This window comes from Rattus norvegicus, chromosome 4 (assembly GCF_021556685.1).
Source record: "Rattus norvegicus strain SHRSP/BbbUtx chromosome 4, alternate assembly SHRSP_T2T, whole genome shotgun sequence".
Classification (NCBI taxonomy): domain Eukaryota; kingdom Metazoa; phylum Chordata; class Mammalia; order Rodentia; family Muridae; genus Rattus; species Rattus norvegicus.
In genome coordinates, this window is record NC_141537.1 from 167,607,246 (window position 1) to 167,626,088 (window position 18,843).

The window sequence follows — 18,843 nt, forward strand, 5'->3', positions numbered from 1 at the left end:
TGCTAGACAGTCCAATTGGCTATACTTTTCAAATACATCACAAAAGTGACAATATTCTTAATCTGGCCTTCTAGCTCTGACAAGTCTGCATTCATTCCTCTCAAGCCATTAATATTCCATGAATGCATATTGTCTATGGCAGAGTACAATAGGGAACACATCATCAATATCTACCATATTTCCTACTAACCTTCATAATAATTGTTTTCAGAGTGATCTGAAATATTCTTCTTTGACAGAAGTGATGACATAGGTAAAAATCATGGCTGATGCAAGGAAGTGGTGGTCTAGCAAGAGACCAGCGATGAAGTTATCAACAATGACCCACTGTCTTCCACCTAGTTATGTGCTTAGGAATTTAGAGGAGAAAGTATTTAGCTTGGAATAAATTTCAAGTGACATGTATCTGATATACTTCTGCTGAATTGAAATTTCAGTTTTCATAGACAAGTACATTTGTACAATGTCATGAATTTTTTTCATATTGCTGTTACAATACTCTGTCCTTCATACAAGGATACCACCATGGAAGAATTGCCTGTTGCTGATTTTGAAATAAAAGTAAATGTCACAAAACTAATATCATAAGGTTCCCCTTCTGTGTTAGATTCTTTAATATACTGAATAGTTAGGATTTTACTGCTATGAGCAGACAGTATGACAAAACCAACTCTTACTTTTTTAAAAAATGTATTCAAAGAGGATCTGGTTTACAGTTCAGAAGCTCAGTCTATTATCAACGTGGTGGATATCATGGCAGTATCCATGCAGGCCTGGTACTGCAGAAAGAGTTGAAAGTTCTAAATCTTGATTCAAAAGCAGACAGGAGAAGACAATCACTTCCAGGCAGCCTGGTGAACCATCTCCAAGCCCACCCCTAAAGTGACACACTTGTTATAAAAAAGCCATTCACATTCCAACCACATAGCACTTCCTAATAGTGCCACTTCCTGGGCCAAGCATATTTAAGCCACCACATTCTGCTCCCTAGCTTTCATAGGTTTGTTCGAACACATGATTCTATAGGGGGCATACATAGCCATAGCATAATGCAAACTCTATTTAATCCTACTTCAAAAGTCCCATAGTATATAACAGTATCACCAATTTTAAAGATCCAAATTTCAATGTCTCTTTTGAGATACAACCAATCTCTTAACAGTAATCCCATAAAAAATCAATATCAAAAAAGCAGATTACATACATATACCATCACATGATAGACATTATCATTCCTAAACATCATAATAAGGAAATACTGTACCAAATTAAGGCCAAAAACAGTCTGGACAATCTCTAAACTGCATCTCTATGTCTGATGTCAAAACATTCTTCAGATCTCCAACTTCTTTTATCTTGGATGACTGTAACAAACTTTTTTCTTGGACTTATTTTACTCCCCGTTAGCAGCTTTCCTTGGCTGGTATTCCCTGGCTCTGAAATTTCTAACATCTTGGGGTAGCCAAGATGACTTCAACTTTATAACTTCTTGATACAGTGTCTATAGTATACACATGATTTTCTAGGTTCCTTCAAAGAGCCTGGGTCACTTCTTCAGCCCTGTCCTTTGTAGCATTCTAGGGCAAATTGTAAAGGGCATGTAGATGTGCGGTTTCTGAGTCTGAGAGTGAATGAAAGCATTTCTTTTCTTTTCTTTCCTTTTCTTTTCTCTTCTTTTCTTTTCTTTTCTTTTCAGATGACCTTAAATCAGTATCAGGAAATTTTTGTGAAATACTAAAAAAGCATCCCATGCTATTGCCTGCTAGTCCTACACAGACAGCCTGACCTGTTCTCATCCAGGCAGACAAACTGTTCTAAACCCAGTAGACTCTCTGACTCAAAGCTCTGAAATCACTCTCTACTCCTGGCTCACTAAGTTCCCATGGCTGGCTGCTGCCATGTCTGCCCTGTGCTTCCAAATCCCTGTAGCTAACTGGGGTATACTCTTACATGCTCTTGCACCATATCTTTCTCAGCAACCCAGTTGAGTAGCTCTGTGAAGGGAAACACCACAGAATCATAGTTTAGAATCAACAGATAACACAATTGCTGGGTGCAGAACCTAGCATTTTAGTATCGTAAACTAATCTATGTTAAATCTTCAAGTGGTGGATCCTGGTAGATCTACCACTCAAATCCAAAACTGCTAGCTTCCTACATTAAGTCTGCTTCCTTTGCTCCCACTATCCAAAAGGACAGTTCATTTCTCCTGCCTCCTTTTTTCTCTTTCTGACCCAGAAGTCCTGCCTACTCTCCTAGTCCTTTGAATTCTTGATTCATCAGAGGAAGGTTCCATGACAATGAAGTTATGAGCACACATTGCTTCATCTATGTTACATTTCTTTCCAATGATCCTGGATGTCTTCATGGAGATTTAATACCCAATATAAAGTTGATTTATGCTATCCTAAATTTAAATTTGTATTCCAGAGGGAGGGCACTCTACATTTGTAGATCAGAAAAAAGTAAACTACAGGAGTTTATACACTTCTTCCTTTTCTGGGCTCTGGGACTAAAATCTGGGTCACTGGCAAATAACTTTATGCTTTTGAGCCACCTTGCCACCTCATTTTCAAAAGATTTTAAATATAAATTACCCCAAATATCAAGGTCAATATTGAAATACATAAGGAAAAATCCGCCAACCCAGTTCTTCTCTGAGTTTCTTATTAAGTAGCATTTTACACAGCTGATGAAGGTAGTCTCTCTTGAGTTTTACAACATCACTTTCATTTGTGCTTCTCAGTTGTATGTTCCATTTAATAGTGTAAGGTCTCTTATTTAAAGATTTAAATTCTAGTTTACACATGTAAGAGAAAACACTAATTCTTTTGTTACTACTATTATTTTATTTTCTTCTGGTCCCTCTTTTCCCCATTTTCCTACTTGGTGCTATTAATTGTACACGGATGTTAAAATCAGATTCTAAGAAGATAGCATGTATATAATATTTGCCATGCTTAGTCATTCTTTTATGTATTTTTCTTAATTCGATGATCTCTATCTCTACCTGTTTTCCTAAAGATAGCAAGTTTTCTTTTGTTTTTAGAGAGCACTAAGTCTCCACTTTTTGAATGTTTCACACATTAACCAATTAATAGACACGTATGCTAGAACCAATCTTGACTACTGGAAATAATGTGTTCATTCAAAAGAATAGACTGGTAACTCTCTGCAGTATGTTGAAATAGCACAGGTAAGATCTAGTTTGGATTTTGAGGAACTTACATACTGATTTGCATAGGGGCAGTCTCATAAGATTTACAATCACCTAACTACCCTCTCTGGCATATGCTATTCATATAATTCATGGTAGGCATTTTGACTAATATGGGGTATTGTAGGCATGAAGAGAGGTATGCATTTATTATATATATACTTTTTTATTTAACCAGAGACATTATGTCTGAATTTATAGTTGGTCTTAGAACCAAATCTTAAAGAAAAAGGTTAAATGTCATTTACACTTAGAATCTTATACAATAATGTCACATTTATCATTTGGCCAGGAGATACAGTTAGGCTATAAGAAGAAAATGATAACTGGACTACATTATGAATGTATGTGCATATTCCTCCAAATTTCTTCCTTTTCATTTCAAGTTCTTTATAAAAACTAATTTCTTACTGAGTAAAAAATGTATTTAGTATTCTTATATATGTGTACGATGCCAACGAATGTTCTAATATTCCTTGATGTATTATCTGTCTATCACTTTTACCCCTTGAAAGTAAATTCACCAAAAATCAGAATCTGGCTAGTGAATTCTATATACATGTGGTCCGACTTTCTTTTGGATTTCAAATGTTTGGGGTAAATTTGGTTTTCATTTGCATTGTTTTACTCCATACCGAAAGTATTTCTGACTACACAAGCAGGGTTTAGAGGTCAGCAGTTTACAGTTATTTCCTGTAATTTAAATTATTCTTTCATGGATGGAGATAGGAGCCTTATAAGACTTAGGAGGCTTGAAATTTTAAGAGGCTCAGGAAATTCACAAATACCATAGGATTGAGGAAGCTTAGGAAATGACATGATTCAGAATGTTACTTCTCTTTTTTTCCTGCACTATGTTTTAATTTTTTACGACTATTTTTTAAAATTTTTATTAGATGTATTTCTTTACTTACATTGCAAATGTTATTCCCTGGTTTCCTGTCTGTAAGCCCCCATTCCCTCCCCTCCCCCATGCAGGTATTCCCCCTATACATCCCCCTTATTGCCCCCATATTACCCTGCGTTGGAGGTCCAACCTTGGCAGGACCAAGGGCTTTTACTTCCACTGGTGCCCCAACAAGGCTATTCTCTGCTACATATGCAGTTGGAGCCCTGGGTCAGTTCATGTATAGTCTTTCAGTAGTGGTTTAGTCCCTGGAAGCTCTGGTTGGTTGGCATTGTTGTTTTTATGTGGTTGCAAGCTCCTTCAATACTTCCTCTAATTCCCTCAAGGGGGTCCTATTCTCAGTTCGGTGGTTTGCTGCTAGCATTGACCTCTATATTGGACATGCTCTGGATGTGTCTCTCAGGAGAGATCTATATTCAGTCCATGAACTTTTTAGCTTCATCAATCTTGTCTAGTTTTGGTGCCTGTATATATATGGGCCACATGTGGGTCAGGCTCTGAATAGCCATTCCTTGATTCGCTGCTCTAAACTTTGCTTTCATATCCCTTCCTATGGATATTTTCCCCTTTTAAGAAGGAGTGGGAGCATCTGCATTTTTGTCATCCTTCTTCTTGAGCTTCCTGTTTTCTGTGGATTGCATATTGGGTTATTCAAGCATTGTGGCTAATATCCACTTATCTATGAGTGCATACCAAGTGTGTTTTTCTGTGATTGAGTAATCTCACTCAGGATGATATTTTTTAGTTTACCTATGAAATTCATGAAGTCATTGTTTTTGATAGCTGATTAGCAATCCACTTTGTAGATTATCATATATTTTTTAATCCATTCCTCTGCTGAAGGGCATCTGCACTCCAACCAGCTTCTGGCTATTATAAACAAGGCTGCTATGAACATAGCATGTGTCTTTGTTGTATATTGGAGCATCTTTAGGGTATATGCCCAAGAGAGTTATAGCTGTGTCCTCAGGTAGTCAAATGATCAACTTTCTGAGGAACTCCAGACCGACTTCTAGATTAGGTGTACCAGTTTGTATTCCCACCAACCATGGAGGAGTGTTCCTCTTTCTCCACATCCTTGCCAGCATCTGCTGTCACCTGAGTTCTTTATCTTAGCCATTCTCACTGGTATGAGGTGGAATCTCAGGGTTGTTCTGATTTGCATTTCCCTGTTGATTAAGTATATTGAACATTTCTTTAGGTGCTTTTTGGCCATTCGATAATCCTCAGCTGAGAATGTTTTATTTAGCTATTTAGCTCTGTACTTGATTTTTTAATATGATTATTTAGCTCTCTGGAGTCTACCTTCTTGAGTTCTTTGTATATTTTGGGTATTAGCTCTCTATCAGATGTAGTATTGGTGAAGATCCTTTTCCAATCTGTTGGTTGCAATTTTGTACTAATGACAATGCCTTTTGCCTTACAGAATCTTTGCAGTTTTATGAGGTCCCATTTGTCGATACTTTATCTTTAGATCATGAGCCATTGATGTTTTGTTCAGGAAATTTTCCCCAGAGCCCATGTGTTCAAGACTCTTCCCCACTTTTTCTTCTATTAGTTTGAGAATATCTGGTTTGATGTAGAGGTCCTTGATCCATTTGGACTTGAGCATTGTAGATAGTGATAAGAGTAAGTTTAAAAACCAAGGAACTATTCTGAGAGTGAGGAGACTCTTCAATGGCTTTCTTTTCCTAGGACATTCAGGGCTGAAGTTTTCATAAGTCATCATCCACATTGGGACCTAAAACCATGGGAAAGCATAGATATTCACTTTGATTCGCAACAACCAGAAATTACAGACATGATTTACAACAAAATTATTTTATGGTTGGAGTTCATCACAACAGGAGTGAATTTATTATAGGGTAGCAGCAACAGGATGTTTGATGGACTTTCTACTTCTAAATTTTGAAAATATTTCTAGGGTTCAAGAAAAGAGTTTCTCATTGGATTAATCATGTTGGCAGTGGTTATAGGCACATGAATACATCTAAGCTTCCTGTCTTATTGATACAAGAGTTCTAACCCAACCTAGGACCACTTACATTGTTACTGCCAGTGTGTAGAACAAATTTCTCTGTCCTTCTTGGAAAATGTTTCTATCACATTGGAATCTGTGATTCCCTTTACAAAAATCTTACCATCAACACTTTTATACCCTGGACCTCTGCATGGATTTGCATCACTGAATATTCTAAAACACCATCAATTCCAATGTCCCATTACATCCATGAGTAATACCTGCTGTTCTCTCTACCTTCATCTCTTTGTCAAAGAGCAGGTTTTCCATCCACTTGATGTTGTTCTAAGCATATGTTTCTATTTTAAAGAACCCACAAAGCTGAACATTTAAAACTTTTTGAAGTATGCTGCCTGTAAGCTTATTCTCCATTCTCCTGTTTATGTTCCCCTGCCATGAATCAATAATAAATCAAGGGTATGGCACCCACCAGAGTTAGGTATAGGTCAATATTATGGAAACCATATTTCAATTGAGGCTCCCTTTACCCACATGACTCTACTATGTTTTACATTGACAAAAATGAACCAGCGTAAGCCTTTTAAAAATATGAGGCTTCTTCCCCATTGATCGGTGTATTTCTGGTATTTTCTGCTTTTGTTTCCTCTTTTGCAAAGAAAATGCATTCTACTATAACAATTTTAACATTTTCTATTTGTGTTTAATATGTAGTTGACTGGAAGATATTTTGATATAATTTTCCTTGAGTTTTCTTAATAATAGTGTAAATGTCTTTCTCCCAAATATTTAATTTTAAACTGCAATAACCTAATGTGAGTTTATATAGAAAAGTGTCTACTGCAATTCATTGACATTAGGTGGTGCCCTAATAGCAAAGATTTACTTAGCTGTCTTTGCTGTCTGCCTTGTGTACAAATAATGAGAAAGTGACTGCTTATTCTCGGATGTTCGACATTCATAACTGTAAGAAGTTATTTATTTAAATGCAGTTACAGTCTATGGAGTTCATTTTTTTGGGAACACCAATCTAATATAAAACACTATTGTAAATATCTCACTCTTTTTGCCTTTAACTTTAGAACTTTTAAGTCTTAATCTTTCTCATCTCTTTTGGCTGTTTCATAGTCTGTGAGCTCTGAGATTCAGATGACATAAAATTGTATCTTAAATGTATCACAAGTCTTCATTTGATTACCATTTTTAATGAAAATGGCATTACATAATTTCATCCATTTCTTTCCTCCCTCCAACCCCTCTCTTGAACCCAACCTTGCTGCCTCTGAAATTTCATGGCCTCTTTTTCTTTTATTTGTTGTCACATAGTTTTTCTGGGATATAAAAAATAACCTGCTTAATTTTTATAATGTTAACTGTTTAAATATGATTTTGGTGCTGACCTTTTGATATTGCTTAACCAACTAAGCAGTGCTATTTTTGAATAATCATTAAATATTAGGAGCATGTGAATCTTAATTTCTTGGCATCTTATTTTTGTAATAATCAAGAAGGGGAAAGTATGATATCAGATGAGAATGTTTCCTTTAATTTTATTCTGAATTAAAATAGATAATTTTTGCACGGAAATTAATATTTTGAGTGAGAAAGGATATCAAATGTCTTTTGAATAATCTACTTGCTCAACTGACTGGCATAAATATTCTTCTAATAACTTCTTCAACATATTTGGCATGTGTTATGATTTGCCCTGGAGTTATCTGTATTTTGATGCTAACTCTGCTGCCCCAAGGATGGTTGCCTAGTCACATACTCAGGACTCAGGTGACATCTTCAGAACCTTCTCTGCATTTAATTTGTAAAATACAGGTGAGGGCCAATACAGGATAGAACGAGGCCTGTTGTTGGACAAGAAGGAAGGATGGGTAGGGGAAAAGTTTGAGGGAGGAGACTGAAATGGAAAGGAGGAAGAGACAGGAGGAGATGGGAGAAACTGCAGAGAGGACAACCTGGAAGCTGACGTTCCTTTACAGGTTGTTACGAATGTTCTTAAGGGATGGATGTGTACAGGGCATTATATGTTTAGGTGGGCAATTATATCCTATCGATTGGATCATAGGTTATTGTGTTGTGTGGTCTTTCATGTAGCGATTTAAGTGTAAGAAAGTGTGTGGTGGGTAGATACACTAAGCCGCCATGGAGTGTTCTTTTACCAGAGTAGTTTTGGGAGGAAGGATCCTAATTTTTATGTAATTTTAAGTAGCATCTCCTTATCTAGGCACATTTTCTTGCAAACAAATAATATCCTTTAATCACGGGACAGAATAAGCCCATCCTTCATTTAAATGTATTTGAACTCAACTTAAATGTTATTTGAATACAATTAAGTATTTTGGAACTCTAGAAACTAAGAAAGATTGTCAAATTAGGACAGGATTGGCATCTCTCTCTCTCTCTCTCTGTGTTTGTTTGTGTGTGTGTGTGTGTGTGTGTGTGTGTGTGTGTGTGTGTGTAAAATATTCACTCTTTAGAGAAGAGTTGATGTTAAAAGTTAATATTCCATTTCGGCTTGAGAGGGGATAAGCTGATAAGACTCCTTGTTTTTCAGAGGATATTCTTGTGGTTCCCAGCACTGATATGGTAACTGACAACTCTATGTAATTATAATGACATGGCATCAATTTCTGTCCCCCATAAGCCCTATATCCATGTTGTACACACTTACACTTTCAGGTAAAACTCATATGCATACCTTAATGTAAATGAATCTTGAAAAGTGTTAGACTTAATACTGATTGTGTGTGAGCACACTATGCATTCGGAACATGAGACATGACAACATGCCATTATTAATTTTCTTTTGTCTTGTATTTTATCAAAACACAAGAAAAGTATCAAACACATGTTGACTGATTTTTACTGTGACATGGACTTCAAAGAAATGTAGATTCTGACTTGATCTCTGTTTAAAAAATCCCACAGTATTATGTTGTAATACTATTCTGTAAACACCAATAGTTACCCTTGAATTTGAAGTAACTCCTAACAGGCAAAGTTACTTGTTTTTCTCTTGACTACACCTGAACCTTTCATGTGTGTGTGTGTTTGTGTGTGTGTGTGTGTGTGTGTGTGTGTGTGTGTGTGTGTGTGTGTGAAGTAAGGAAATGAGTGTGTGGTTTGTGTGGGTAGTGTCTGAGGGATTTGGGAATGGATATGATTAATGCATACATGTATGAAATTGACAAAAAATAAATGGCAGCCTACTGTCAGTGGCAAAAATTGGCTGTAGACATCAATAGACCCACTGGCATCCAGCCAAGGAGAACAGGCAGAGGTTGACACCTATAAGCTCACCAGTCACATAGCCAACTATCAGCAGCATCCACTACAATGTGCAAATATATATTGGACCGATGTGAAAGAAAGAAAAACAGAATAGTTTGAGCATTATGAAGAGAGATAAAACTAGAGATGTGAGGGTATAAAGGCATAGCCTGCTGTGAGAATCCTGCCTTGGAACTGCTGTGAGAATTCTTCCATGGCAAAAATCCCAGATGGTACTGCCCATGAAGAAAATTTCTGTTGCTATGGCTATGCCACAGTGTTCTGTGTCCGTGTCTGTGGCTCACTAAAGATCATTTGGACATCCCTGGTCTGGACTGAGACCCTGGCCCATAATTTAAGGGCTGTGCAGAGCTTATCAGACCTCTCACATGCTACAGCCCTTCGGAGACTATGCCCATCACCTCACCTGTGCATCACAGTTGAGCTGGCCCCTATGGTGAGAGAAGAGGTGAGCCAGTCAAGAGGAGGTGAGGGTGACAGTGTAATGAGAGAGCTGACTCTGCCACTCACCTTCTGTGAGGCATCCCACCCTCACCAGCTGAGGCAGGCAGGAGAGTTGGCATCAGGGTCAGGAGAGTGGGAGAACTTTCTCCATACCTAACCAGCTGTCAGCACCTTGATTGGGAACCACAGTAGAGCTGATTTTTTGACCTAGGTGAGCCATGAGAGCCAGAATGCTGTCTGTGAGCCTTGTTGTCTGCAGCACTGGGTCAGCTAGTGGGGGCAGTGCTGAAGAGCTCGATCTGGTGGTACAGGTGCAATAGAGCTAGCCAACTAAGCTGTCACCCATTCCCATATCCAGTGTATCGAGTTGGCCCACCCCAACATCTATACAATCTATGAAAAATACTAGTATTTTATTCACTTACCAATAAAAGGCAGAAGCATTTTCTTTCTCTAATACAATAAAAGTTAAAGCTTATTTTTAATCCAGAATGAGTGAGTTCTGAGTTGGTGCTTCAGCTTTTTCTCCATAATACATATGTGTCTGAGTATGTAAATAGATTAGACAGAATGTTGGGCACAACAAATAAGTATGTGATAATAAATGTGTATGTATTAAAATATATGTGTTTTGCTTCTGTAAATGGTTTTCCTTCTGCAAGAGTAACTCTCTTCTCCTGGTTCAACAAAAGTTTATAGGTCTAAACCTCCCTCCAGCCTGGCAAGTGAGAATCCAGGCTTCTGGGCAACAGAGAAAAAAAGGGGATTGAATCCTTTATTTAATAAGTAAACTTAATTTACCTATGCAATAGTTGTTAATTGCCCAAGCCTGCAATTCTTAACCATAGAATAAAGAGGGAAATTTTTAGGATTATTTAGAATCTATCAGCAAGCATTCAGTATAGTTAGAGAGCTAGAAGGCAAGAAACCATTAATCTTTAAAACTACCTCCAAAAACTACCAGTCCCTAAACCAAACTCTATATCTAATGCCTCAGTTGATTAATGGCCAGGATCCTGGTAAAGGAATAGGGATTTACAGAACATTCAAAGAAAAACACCAAACTCAGCTTTTAAGAATTAAGCTAACTTTTGAAGTTCCTAATCATCTGGAACTCCTCTAACCATTATATTTTTTACTCTTTTAATTAAAATCCAATAAAATATAAAACAAAATAAATAAATAGAATAATTGCAAATATCAAACATTAAAAATGAAAGACTGTTCTAAAGTATGTTTAAACTTTTCTAAGAATTTCATTGGTCTGCCTTGGGCACCAATGGAAGGAGGTGCCAAGGCTGGACTCTGCCCAGTGCAGGGCAATATCAGGGGGTAGATAAAGGGGGTGGTTGGAGAGGGGGAACACCCTTATAGAAGAATGGGAGGGGGATGGGATGGGGGTTTATGTCTGGAAAAGGGAAAAACACTTGAAATGTAAATAAAACAATATCCAATTAAAAAAAGAATTGTATTGGTCTATAAGGCCCAGGTATATAATATTCATAAACAAGACCAAAAAATAAAAATAAAAATAAAGTAATAACAGATTAGCCAGGGCATGCATACCACAGCATTTATTTATAGGACTGTTCAAATCAGAAGAATGTGAGCTGGTTGATACTAAACTGCCCAAAAGAATACGAGCTGCAAGAATAGGGACTCCTACATTTGGAATAGAAAGGATGTTATTTGTAAAAAAAATAATGAAGTTATCAAGGCAGTTATTCCCTAGAGTACTGACATTAAAGGCACACCACATACTAAAGGCATCACTGTTTATGTAGTTTACTCTTGAATTCCACATCTTATGTGAAGTCTTTTGCTAAAATAACCAGTAAATGGAAAATATAGCAAGACAGTGGGCAGAACATTGTGGTGACATGGAAAGAAGGAGTCCCTCAAGTGATAGTTGACTGATACATAGAAGGAAGACTACCCTTTCTGGAAATAACCATCCTCAGATTGCAGTACCACCCATGATCAGAATGAGAAACAGCAAATAATGATTGTATGCTAAATATTTTATTGGAATCACTTTTCTACAGGAATGATATTGAAGGCATCTGTCTTTTGTTCACCTGAAAGAAATAAATAAACAAGGTTTGGGAGAAGAAAGACACAATGCACAATTTTTCAACATGTCCTAAATATCTTAGTTTCTTGGATAACTGTGTTAGAGTTAAGACATTTAACTGAGAGTCAATTTAAATTATATATACCATAGAATTATAAAGGGTGTTCATGTTTTGGATGTATCCATCATCTTCGTGTTTAGGAATAGGATCACTGGAGTTTGGGGGATGGTATGAAGGATGAGATATTTAATTACCTTCTCTCTGCTCAGAAACCAGATGGTTATGCAGAAAATGACCACAGGAAACTTGACTGTTGCTGGCCTCCCTGCTGGGGTGGTCCTTGTGGGTTTCCAGGTTGAGGTGGTCTCTGAGGGCCTCCCTGTGGGGGTGGTCCTTGAGGGGGTCTTTGCTGAGGGCCTCCAGGAGGGGGCGGGCCTTGAGGGCTACCAGGCTGTGGGGGTCTCTGAGGGCCTCCCTGTGGGGGTGGTCCTTGAGGGGGTCTTTGCTGTGGGCCTCCAGGCGGGGGCGGGCCTTGAGGGCTACCAGGCTGTGGGGGTCTCTGAGGGCCTCCCTGTGGGGGTGGTCCTTGAGGGGCTCTTTGCTGTGGGCCTCCAGGAGGGGGCGGGCCTTGAGGACTTCCAGGCTGTGGGGGTCTCTGAGGGCCTCCCTGTGGGGGTGGTCCTTGAGGGGGTCTTTGCTGTGGGCCTCCAGGAGGGGGCGGGCCTTGAGGACTTCCAGGCTGTGGGGGTCTCTGAGGGCCTCCTTGTGGGGGTGGTCCTTGAGGGGGTCTTTGCTGTGGGCCTCCAGGAGGGGGCGGGCCTTGAGGACTTCCAGGCTGTGGGGGTCTCTGAGGGCCTGCTGCTGGGGGTGGATGGTGAGGATGGTGGTGATTGCCTCCGTGCTGCGGTGGTCTCTCTGGTCTGTTTACATCATCCCCACTGCCATCATCATCACCATCATCGTTATCATCACCATCACCATTTTCATCAGAAGCAGGAGGTCTTGGGGGCAATCCACCAGGAGGTGGTTTTGGATGATGTTGGCCATGTCCCTGGCTCTGCTGCTCTAACTCTGTTTAAGTATAGATTAGAGTAGATGAGTTTATACCTTCTCTTTCTCGCAGGATCAACCTCGTTCCCCAAACTTTATACCACTGATGCTTCATGAAGCTTAATTTTTATATTTATCGTATGTACTTTCTTGTATCTCAACTCTTGGGATGAATATTTGTCCTTATATCTGGTGGGGAAAAAGTGTTTTATGCTACTTACAATTCTCAGACAGAAGTGAAGAATGGAGGTATGTTCTTCAAATGCTACTAATTAGAAATTGGTGGAGTAGCAAAACTGTGATAGCAACGATTTATTCTTAAATATAAAATGGTGTTCAAGGCCTTATAAGCATGTGTAAAGCAAGAAGAAAATGTAAGAATATGTTTTCCATTCAATTCTCATGCAAAATATATGTATTATTCAGCTGTGGATACAGTGAGAATAATACATTTAAAAGTAAGGATAATAAATTTAATATTATTGGAAAGGACAGGCACTGTGTAGCTACATATTTTATGTACAATCAAAGCATTCTAAATGAATCACTGGGGAAAAAGAATTCTTTGAGCAAACCATAGTACCACAGAGGACGTTAAATGAGGACACCCTAAATGTGTACCGTGTATAATATATTGTGTCAGTCTTGAAAGTGCCTCCTATTTTTTTAATCAAAGCCTAGCTTGTGATTCTTCCACTGTATGGCCCTGCTGGAGACTCAATGTTGGGAAGATTGATTATCTACGGAGAAGCTACGAGTCCTTATTTTGATAAAATAAGGAAATGCTAGGGATGTTACAGAATTGAATAATTCCAAATGTAAAGAGTACATAGAACGTCAATAGAGGATGGATCTGTCTTTACCTAACTGCTGAGATGAGTCTTCATAGATGACTTCTAGGAAATAAATAGAAAGAAGTTGAAAGTTACTTATGACATTTTCTAGTTGCTGAGAATCCAACCAGGGTGGTTTCTACACTCAGTTGCAGTGACTATTTAGTTCCTTCTTAGATCTATCAAACTTTACTGATATTCTGCATTAAAATTCCCACAATTTCAGGGATACATGATTCTACTCTTAAAGTTTTCTTCATAATTTTTAATTACTTTATATTATAGTCCCAGGTATTTCATTCACTGAAATAAGAAAAAAATGCTTTCAATTCCATATACAACACAATGAATATTGCATAGCTATCATATTAAAAAAAAAAGAAAGAGAAATCAGGTCTAGCAATATACTTTAGTAGCAAAAAAAAAAAAAAACCTTACCTAATGACTTATATTAAGTTCCTGAATCTATATGATATAAGGAGAAGTTGTGCTACCAATAATGTGACCTCTGTCAGAATGTAATTAAGCATGGAAATACATGCAGACACATGGGCAGACAGACACGCACAGAGACATGCATATTTGCATTCACACACAACAATAAATCAATGTTAAAATTATATTTATAAAAATTATTCCCTGATATTTATAGCTCATGTTGTACAGAGTTTTCAATTTAACTTTTTCCATTTCTCAGAACCATTCCTGATATATTTTAACTTCTTTCATTTTTCCCTGTCCTCTAGACACCAGACAAGCACCATCCACTATCTGCTTTTCATAACACCATAAGAACTGAGTTTCCCTCTGTCAACAGGAATATATTATTATGCATCATTCACCACTAAAGAGGTCTTTTTATAAATGGACTCACATTATTTTGTTGCAACAATTTTTGACCTATAATTATACGTTAAACTTTAGACATAAAATTAAAACAAATATCCTATTATTTGTTCCCATAATTCTTTGCCTCAGTCCCTTTTTTTTTTACCTTCTTTGATTTCTCTCAATCCTGATCAGTGTGTTACCCAAGTCCCATATCACTGTACCACTCACTCCCCTACTTCATACCTTCATCTACGCCCTGAGCTGAGCTCAGGACTAGCAAGGCTGCTGTGAGCAGGACCACCAGCATCTTGCAGGTGACTCTGGAGTTGCTCCCAAGTGTGTGCTGGAGGATGGAAGGCAACAGCATTTATAAGGAAGTTAGAACAAAGGTATATTTCAGGTCTTCACTGTTGATCTGACCTGTCACAGCAGGATGCCATGCATCCCTGACTCTTCTTTGGGACTTTAGCCTAGCAGGATGCAGTAAGGAGCAGGTTGTCAAGGATTAAGGTCTAAATCATACAACATGAAATGTGGACAACAATGTTAAAGTGATGCACTGAAATTTCAGATGTTATAAATGAAATTCTAGTTTGATGTAACTGTGACTCTGTCCTTGTTAGCTGTGATCCTGGTAGGATTTGCTTCTATATTAGCATGTCTATTTGTGTTAATATTCTTTTCCTCATTGAAAATAAAGATGAACATTATTTCTGCTAATAAATGAGAAACTCCATATACGATATTATACACCTGCATATATACTTTAGATGACTCTTTTTCATTCCTGCAGACTAGTAAGATACCACGATGGAATACATAGTAAATGAGACAAGAATGATAGGCTGCTCTTGCCCAGATGGGCTGTACGGGATTCCCCAGATCTGGTTCAAATTAGACAAAATATAATAACACAGAACTGAAAGACTGAATATTCTTTTCTTCTCTTCTTTCTGTGTTAGGGAAAGAAAAATGGCAAAAGAGAGACCAGGTAAGCAGTGAAGCAGCCAATACTGGAACACACAGTCCTTACATGAACCACAGAATGACATGCTTTACAGAGCATATTCTTACACCTACACATTATTTATTTATTTGTTTATTTGTTTATTTCAGAACATTGCATTATACTATGTTCAGTATCACTTCCTTTTGGAATTATTCATGATCAGTTAAATGGACTTTTGATTGGCTATAAATATGAATCAGGTGGTCTGACATCACCTTCAAATCTACAAGGCATTGCTTACTCTAAATAATTTTCAACATGGAGAATTTAATTTTCTACATTTTTAGCCAATGCTTCAATACTTACCAATCTGACTAGCTGAGGATGACTATGCTCTATACCACACAGTGCCATGCTTATTGCTATATCACAGTACACCATCCATTTAAATTCAGCAAAAAGGCTTGACTATCATTTATATCAGTGTTCATATTATTTTGCTTGCCTATGACTTAGCCTCATATCTTCACTTGCCATTCTTCTACACATGTGCCCAGGAGTCTGGATTTGAACCCCTAAGGACAGCATCATTCTAGAACTCACGAACATAGTTTCCTTTCCTTTCCTTTCCTTTCCTTTCCTTTCCTTTCCTTTCCTTTCCTTTCCTTTCCTTTCCTTTCCTATCTTTCCTTTCCCTTCCCTTCCTTCACTTCTTTCTTTCTTTCTTTCTTTCTTTCTTTCTTTCTTTCTTTCTTTCTTTCTTTTTCTTTCTGTCTTTCTTTCTTTCTTTCTTTCTTTCTTTCTTTCTTTGCAATAATTGACTAACATATAGACAGGTGTGGTATCTCACTCTTTAATCATAGCACACAAAGTTGGGTGCAGAGGCAGGAGGATGTAGATGTTCAAGTGTAAGACCAAACTGGTCTACAGAGCCATGTTCATGACAGCTGAGATGAGAGAAGCCCTGTCTCAAACAAACGAACAAACAAGCAAACAAAACAAAACAAAAAACCCTAATAAATTGGTTGGCAGATGCTGTGCTTAAATGACTCTTCATTTGATACAAATATTGTTTTCTTTCATATTCTTACACTTATTTTTCTATTGCAAGAGGCATCGCCTCAACATGGAAAGTGTGAACTAAAGCAAACTGTTGCCTTTTCATCTCCGTGCTCAAATTGATTTTTCATAATCCCTCAGGTTTTAAGTGTGGACAGTAGAAATTTGAAGAAAAATTGGATGAGATAAAACAGGGAGGGCATTTGATTATATATTATCCTTTATCATGTGGACCAATCTCCTGTGCTATTCATTTCAATATTCAAAATGTTTCATTTTGAACATGTTATAGGGATTATTTCAGAAAAATTACCTAAATTGTCCTTTGCGATAAATGATTTGAAACTATGTGGTGCTATTAGGTGTGTGGGTTGTGATGTTGTTGTTTCTGTTGATGATGCGTCCGCCTTAGGTTGTTACAGATGTATTTTGAAGGGGGGTATATACTAGTATTTGGTAAATTTGTCTCATTCTGGGAAAATCAGAGACAGTTTCATAGGACTCATGGTGTTTATGCAGGGAAGGAAAATTCGACTCTTCTGAATATGCTTATTGATAGGATAGATTTTAGTGTGTACTAATAGAAGATGAGAAGTATTGGGAGATGGGTGTCTGAATCAGCTGTATTTTTGGTAGACATTGCACTGGGGATGTCAGATATAGAGCAGAGGAGAAAGCTAGGCAAACATGTTCATTATTGGTGAAGCATTTGGTGAAGCACTGCCTATTTTAGTGGAACTCAGCCTACTCCTGAGCTAAGTTCGTTCTGGAATAGAACAGTTGATTTTGGCAAAAATCACACAACTTGAGCCATGTCTGTGACCTTTTTCAGTGTCATCAATATGTAAAAGAGATTATTGTTATATGAAAGAAATGTCATCTGGGAACTCAAGAGGAACAAAAAGAAAAAAATGTTAAGGAGAAAGGGCCTGGAAACACTGCCAGTTATTAATGGCAAAGGTGACTTAAGTAATAGCTTTCATGTGAAGGACTCTTGGAGACCTGTAGTGATTAAAGTACTAAGGAGTGGTTCTTCCATATAACTCAGCTGTATCTCTTCTAGTTAAGTTTATGAATATCTCTAAGTCATCACACCATATAGACACTTGTATATTTATCACTGCATTATACAAAATACCCACAATTTAAAATCAGAAATATGTAAGTTTAGATCTTGTTTTTCTGGTGCTTCAATATGGATATTCATGGGGCTGGTACATCACATTGCCCTCTCAGAGGCTTCCACTTCTGTCCACATTCTCACCAATGTTTATGATTCTTTACTGGAATCATGGTGACTGTTCTAACTAATGTCAAATGGAATATTCTCTTAGTTTTAATTTGTACTTGTATGATTAATTAAGATAGTAGAAGATTTATTAGACATTTGTATTGTTTCTATTGATAAATGATCATTCATTTTTGGAGAGCTGGCTCAGTCATTAAAGGCTCATAATGGAAAATATGAGAGAAATATCTATTCAATATTCTGTATTTACCTTTCGAGACAACTGTACATTCTGAATATTAGTCTCCTATATGATATAGAGGTATCAAAGATTTTTATTTTACTGTAATGATGCTACTAAATAAACATAGCTATAATATAACTCCTAATAATATTCTGCTATACTGATGAATCAGTGCTTTCCTCAGCCATCATCAGAGAAGCTTTCTCCTGCCACTTATGGGAACAAACACAAATACCCCCTCAAAGAAAATATTCAAAGAATGAAAGGCCTACCTCAATCCTAAATGGAATGTTTTCACCAAATCATAAAACTATGCAGCAGTGGAGGTCTAAGGAGTGTTAGAGCCAGAGGGAATTGAAGACTCTGAGGAAGCAGGCATTGGAAACATGAAAAGACCTACACATATGCAAATGCATAGAAACTGAGACAGTGTGCACTGAGCCTGGACATGTCTGGACCAGCTAACATCCTAGTGGTAAAAACAGAAATAATGAAAGCATACCCTATCCCTAACCCATATACAATCTTTTATTGGTAGCCACTTGCAAGTGAAAATTTAATTTTCTCCAAGAGAGTCCCATAAAGGAAATAAACTAAGCATGTCCAGGAGTATATGACTAACATAAAACAAACTCAACAATACATTTGGAGGTTTCTTATCTCATAATATCATCTCATGGCTACCCCTTCTAATACTTTCATTTTCTTCTCAAAGTTTTATCTCA

General features: G+C 37.5%; 2 protein-coding genes across 3 annotated transcripts in view; one reads left to right on the forward strand and one right to left on the reverse strand.

Moving 5' to 3' along the window:
• The first annotated feature begins 8,013 nt into the window (after positions 1 to 8,013).
• The window catches only part of Prb3 (proline-rich protein BstNI subfamily 3), a 35,929-nt gene continuing 25,099 nt past the window's right edge, over positions 8,014 to 18,843 (forward strand). The window contains exon 1 of the mRNA XM_087655899.1: positions 8,014 to 8,093. The gene's annotated coding sequence lies outside the window, so the exon portion shown is untranslated. The remainder of the gene's footprint in view (positions 8,094 to 18,843) is intronic.
• Prpmp5 (proline-rich protein MP5) lies at positions 11,852 to 18,440 on the reverse strand. Of its 2 annotated transcripts, XM_087656184.1 has the most exons (5): positions 18,391 to 18,440; positions 14,882 to 14,981; positions 13,838 to 13,870; positions 12,179 to 12,995; positions 11,852 to 11,927 (listed from the first exon to the last, which is right to left on the reverse strand). In XM_087656184.1, the coding sequence occupies exons 2-4, from the start codon at positions 14,943 to 14,945 to the stop codon at positions 12,205 to 12,207; spliced, it is 888 nt and encodes a 295-aa protein (XP_087512310.1). In that variant the 5' UTR covers positions 14,946 to 14,981; positions 18,391 to 18,440; the 3' UTR covers positions 11,852 to 11,927; positions 12,179 to 12,204.

Coding starts and splice junctions, on each gene's coding strand:
- Prpmp5 (XM_087656184.1), bottom strand. CDS start 14,945: ATGCTGGTGGTCCTGCTCACAGCAGCCTTGCTAGTCCTGAGCTCAGCT. Junction 13,871..14,881: donor AGCTCAGGGCGTAGATGAAG/GTATGAAGTAGG, acceptor TTTATTTCCTAG/AAGTCATCTATGAAGACTCA. Junction 12,996..13,837: donor AGACTCATCTCAGCAGTTAG/GTAAAGACAGAT, acceptor ATACTTAAACAG/AGTTAGAGCAGCAGAGCCAG.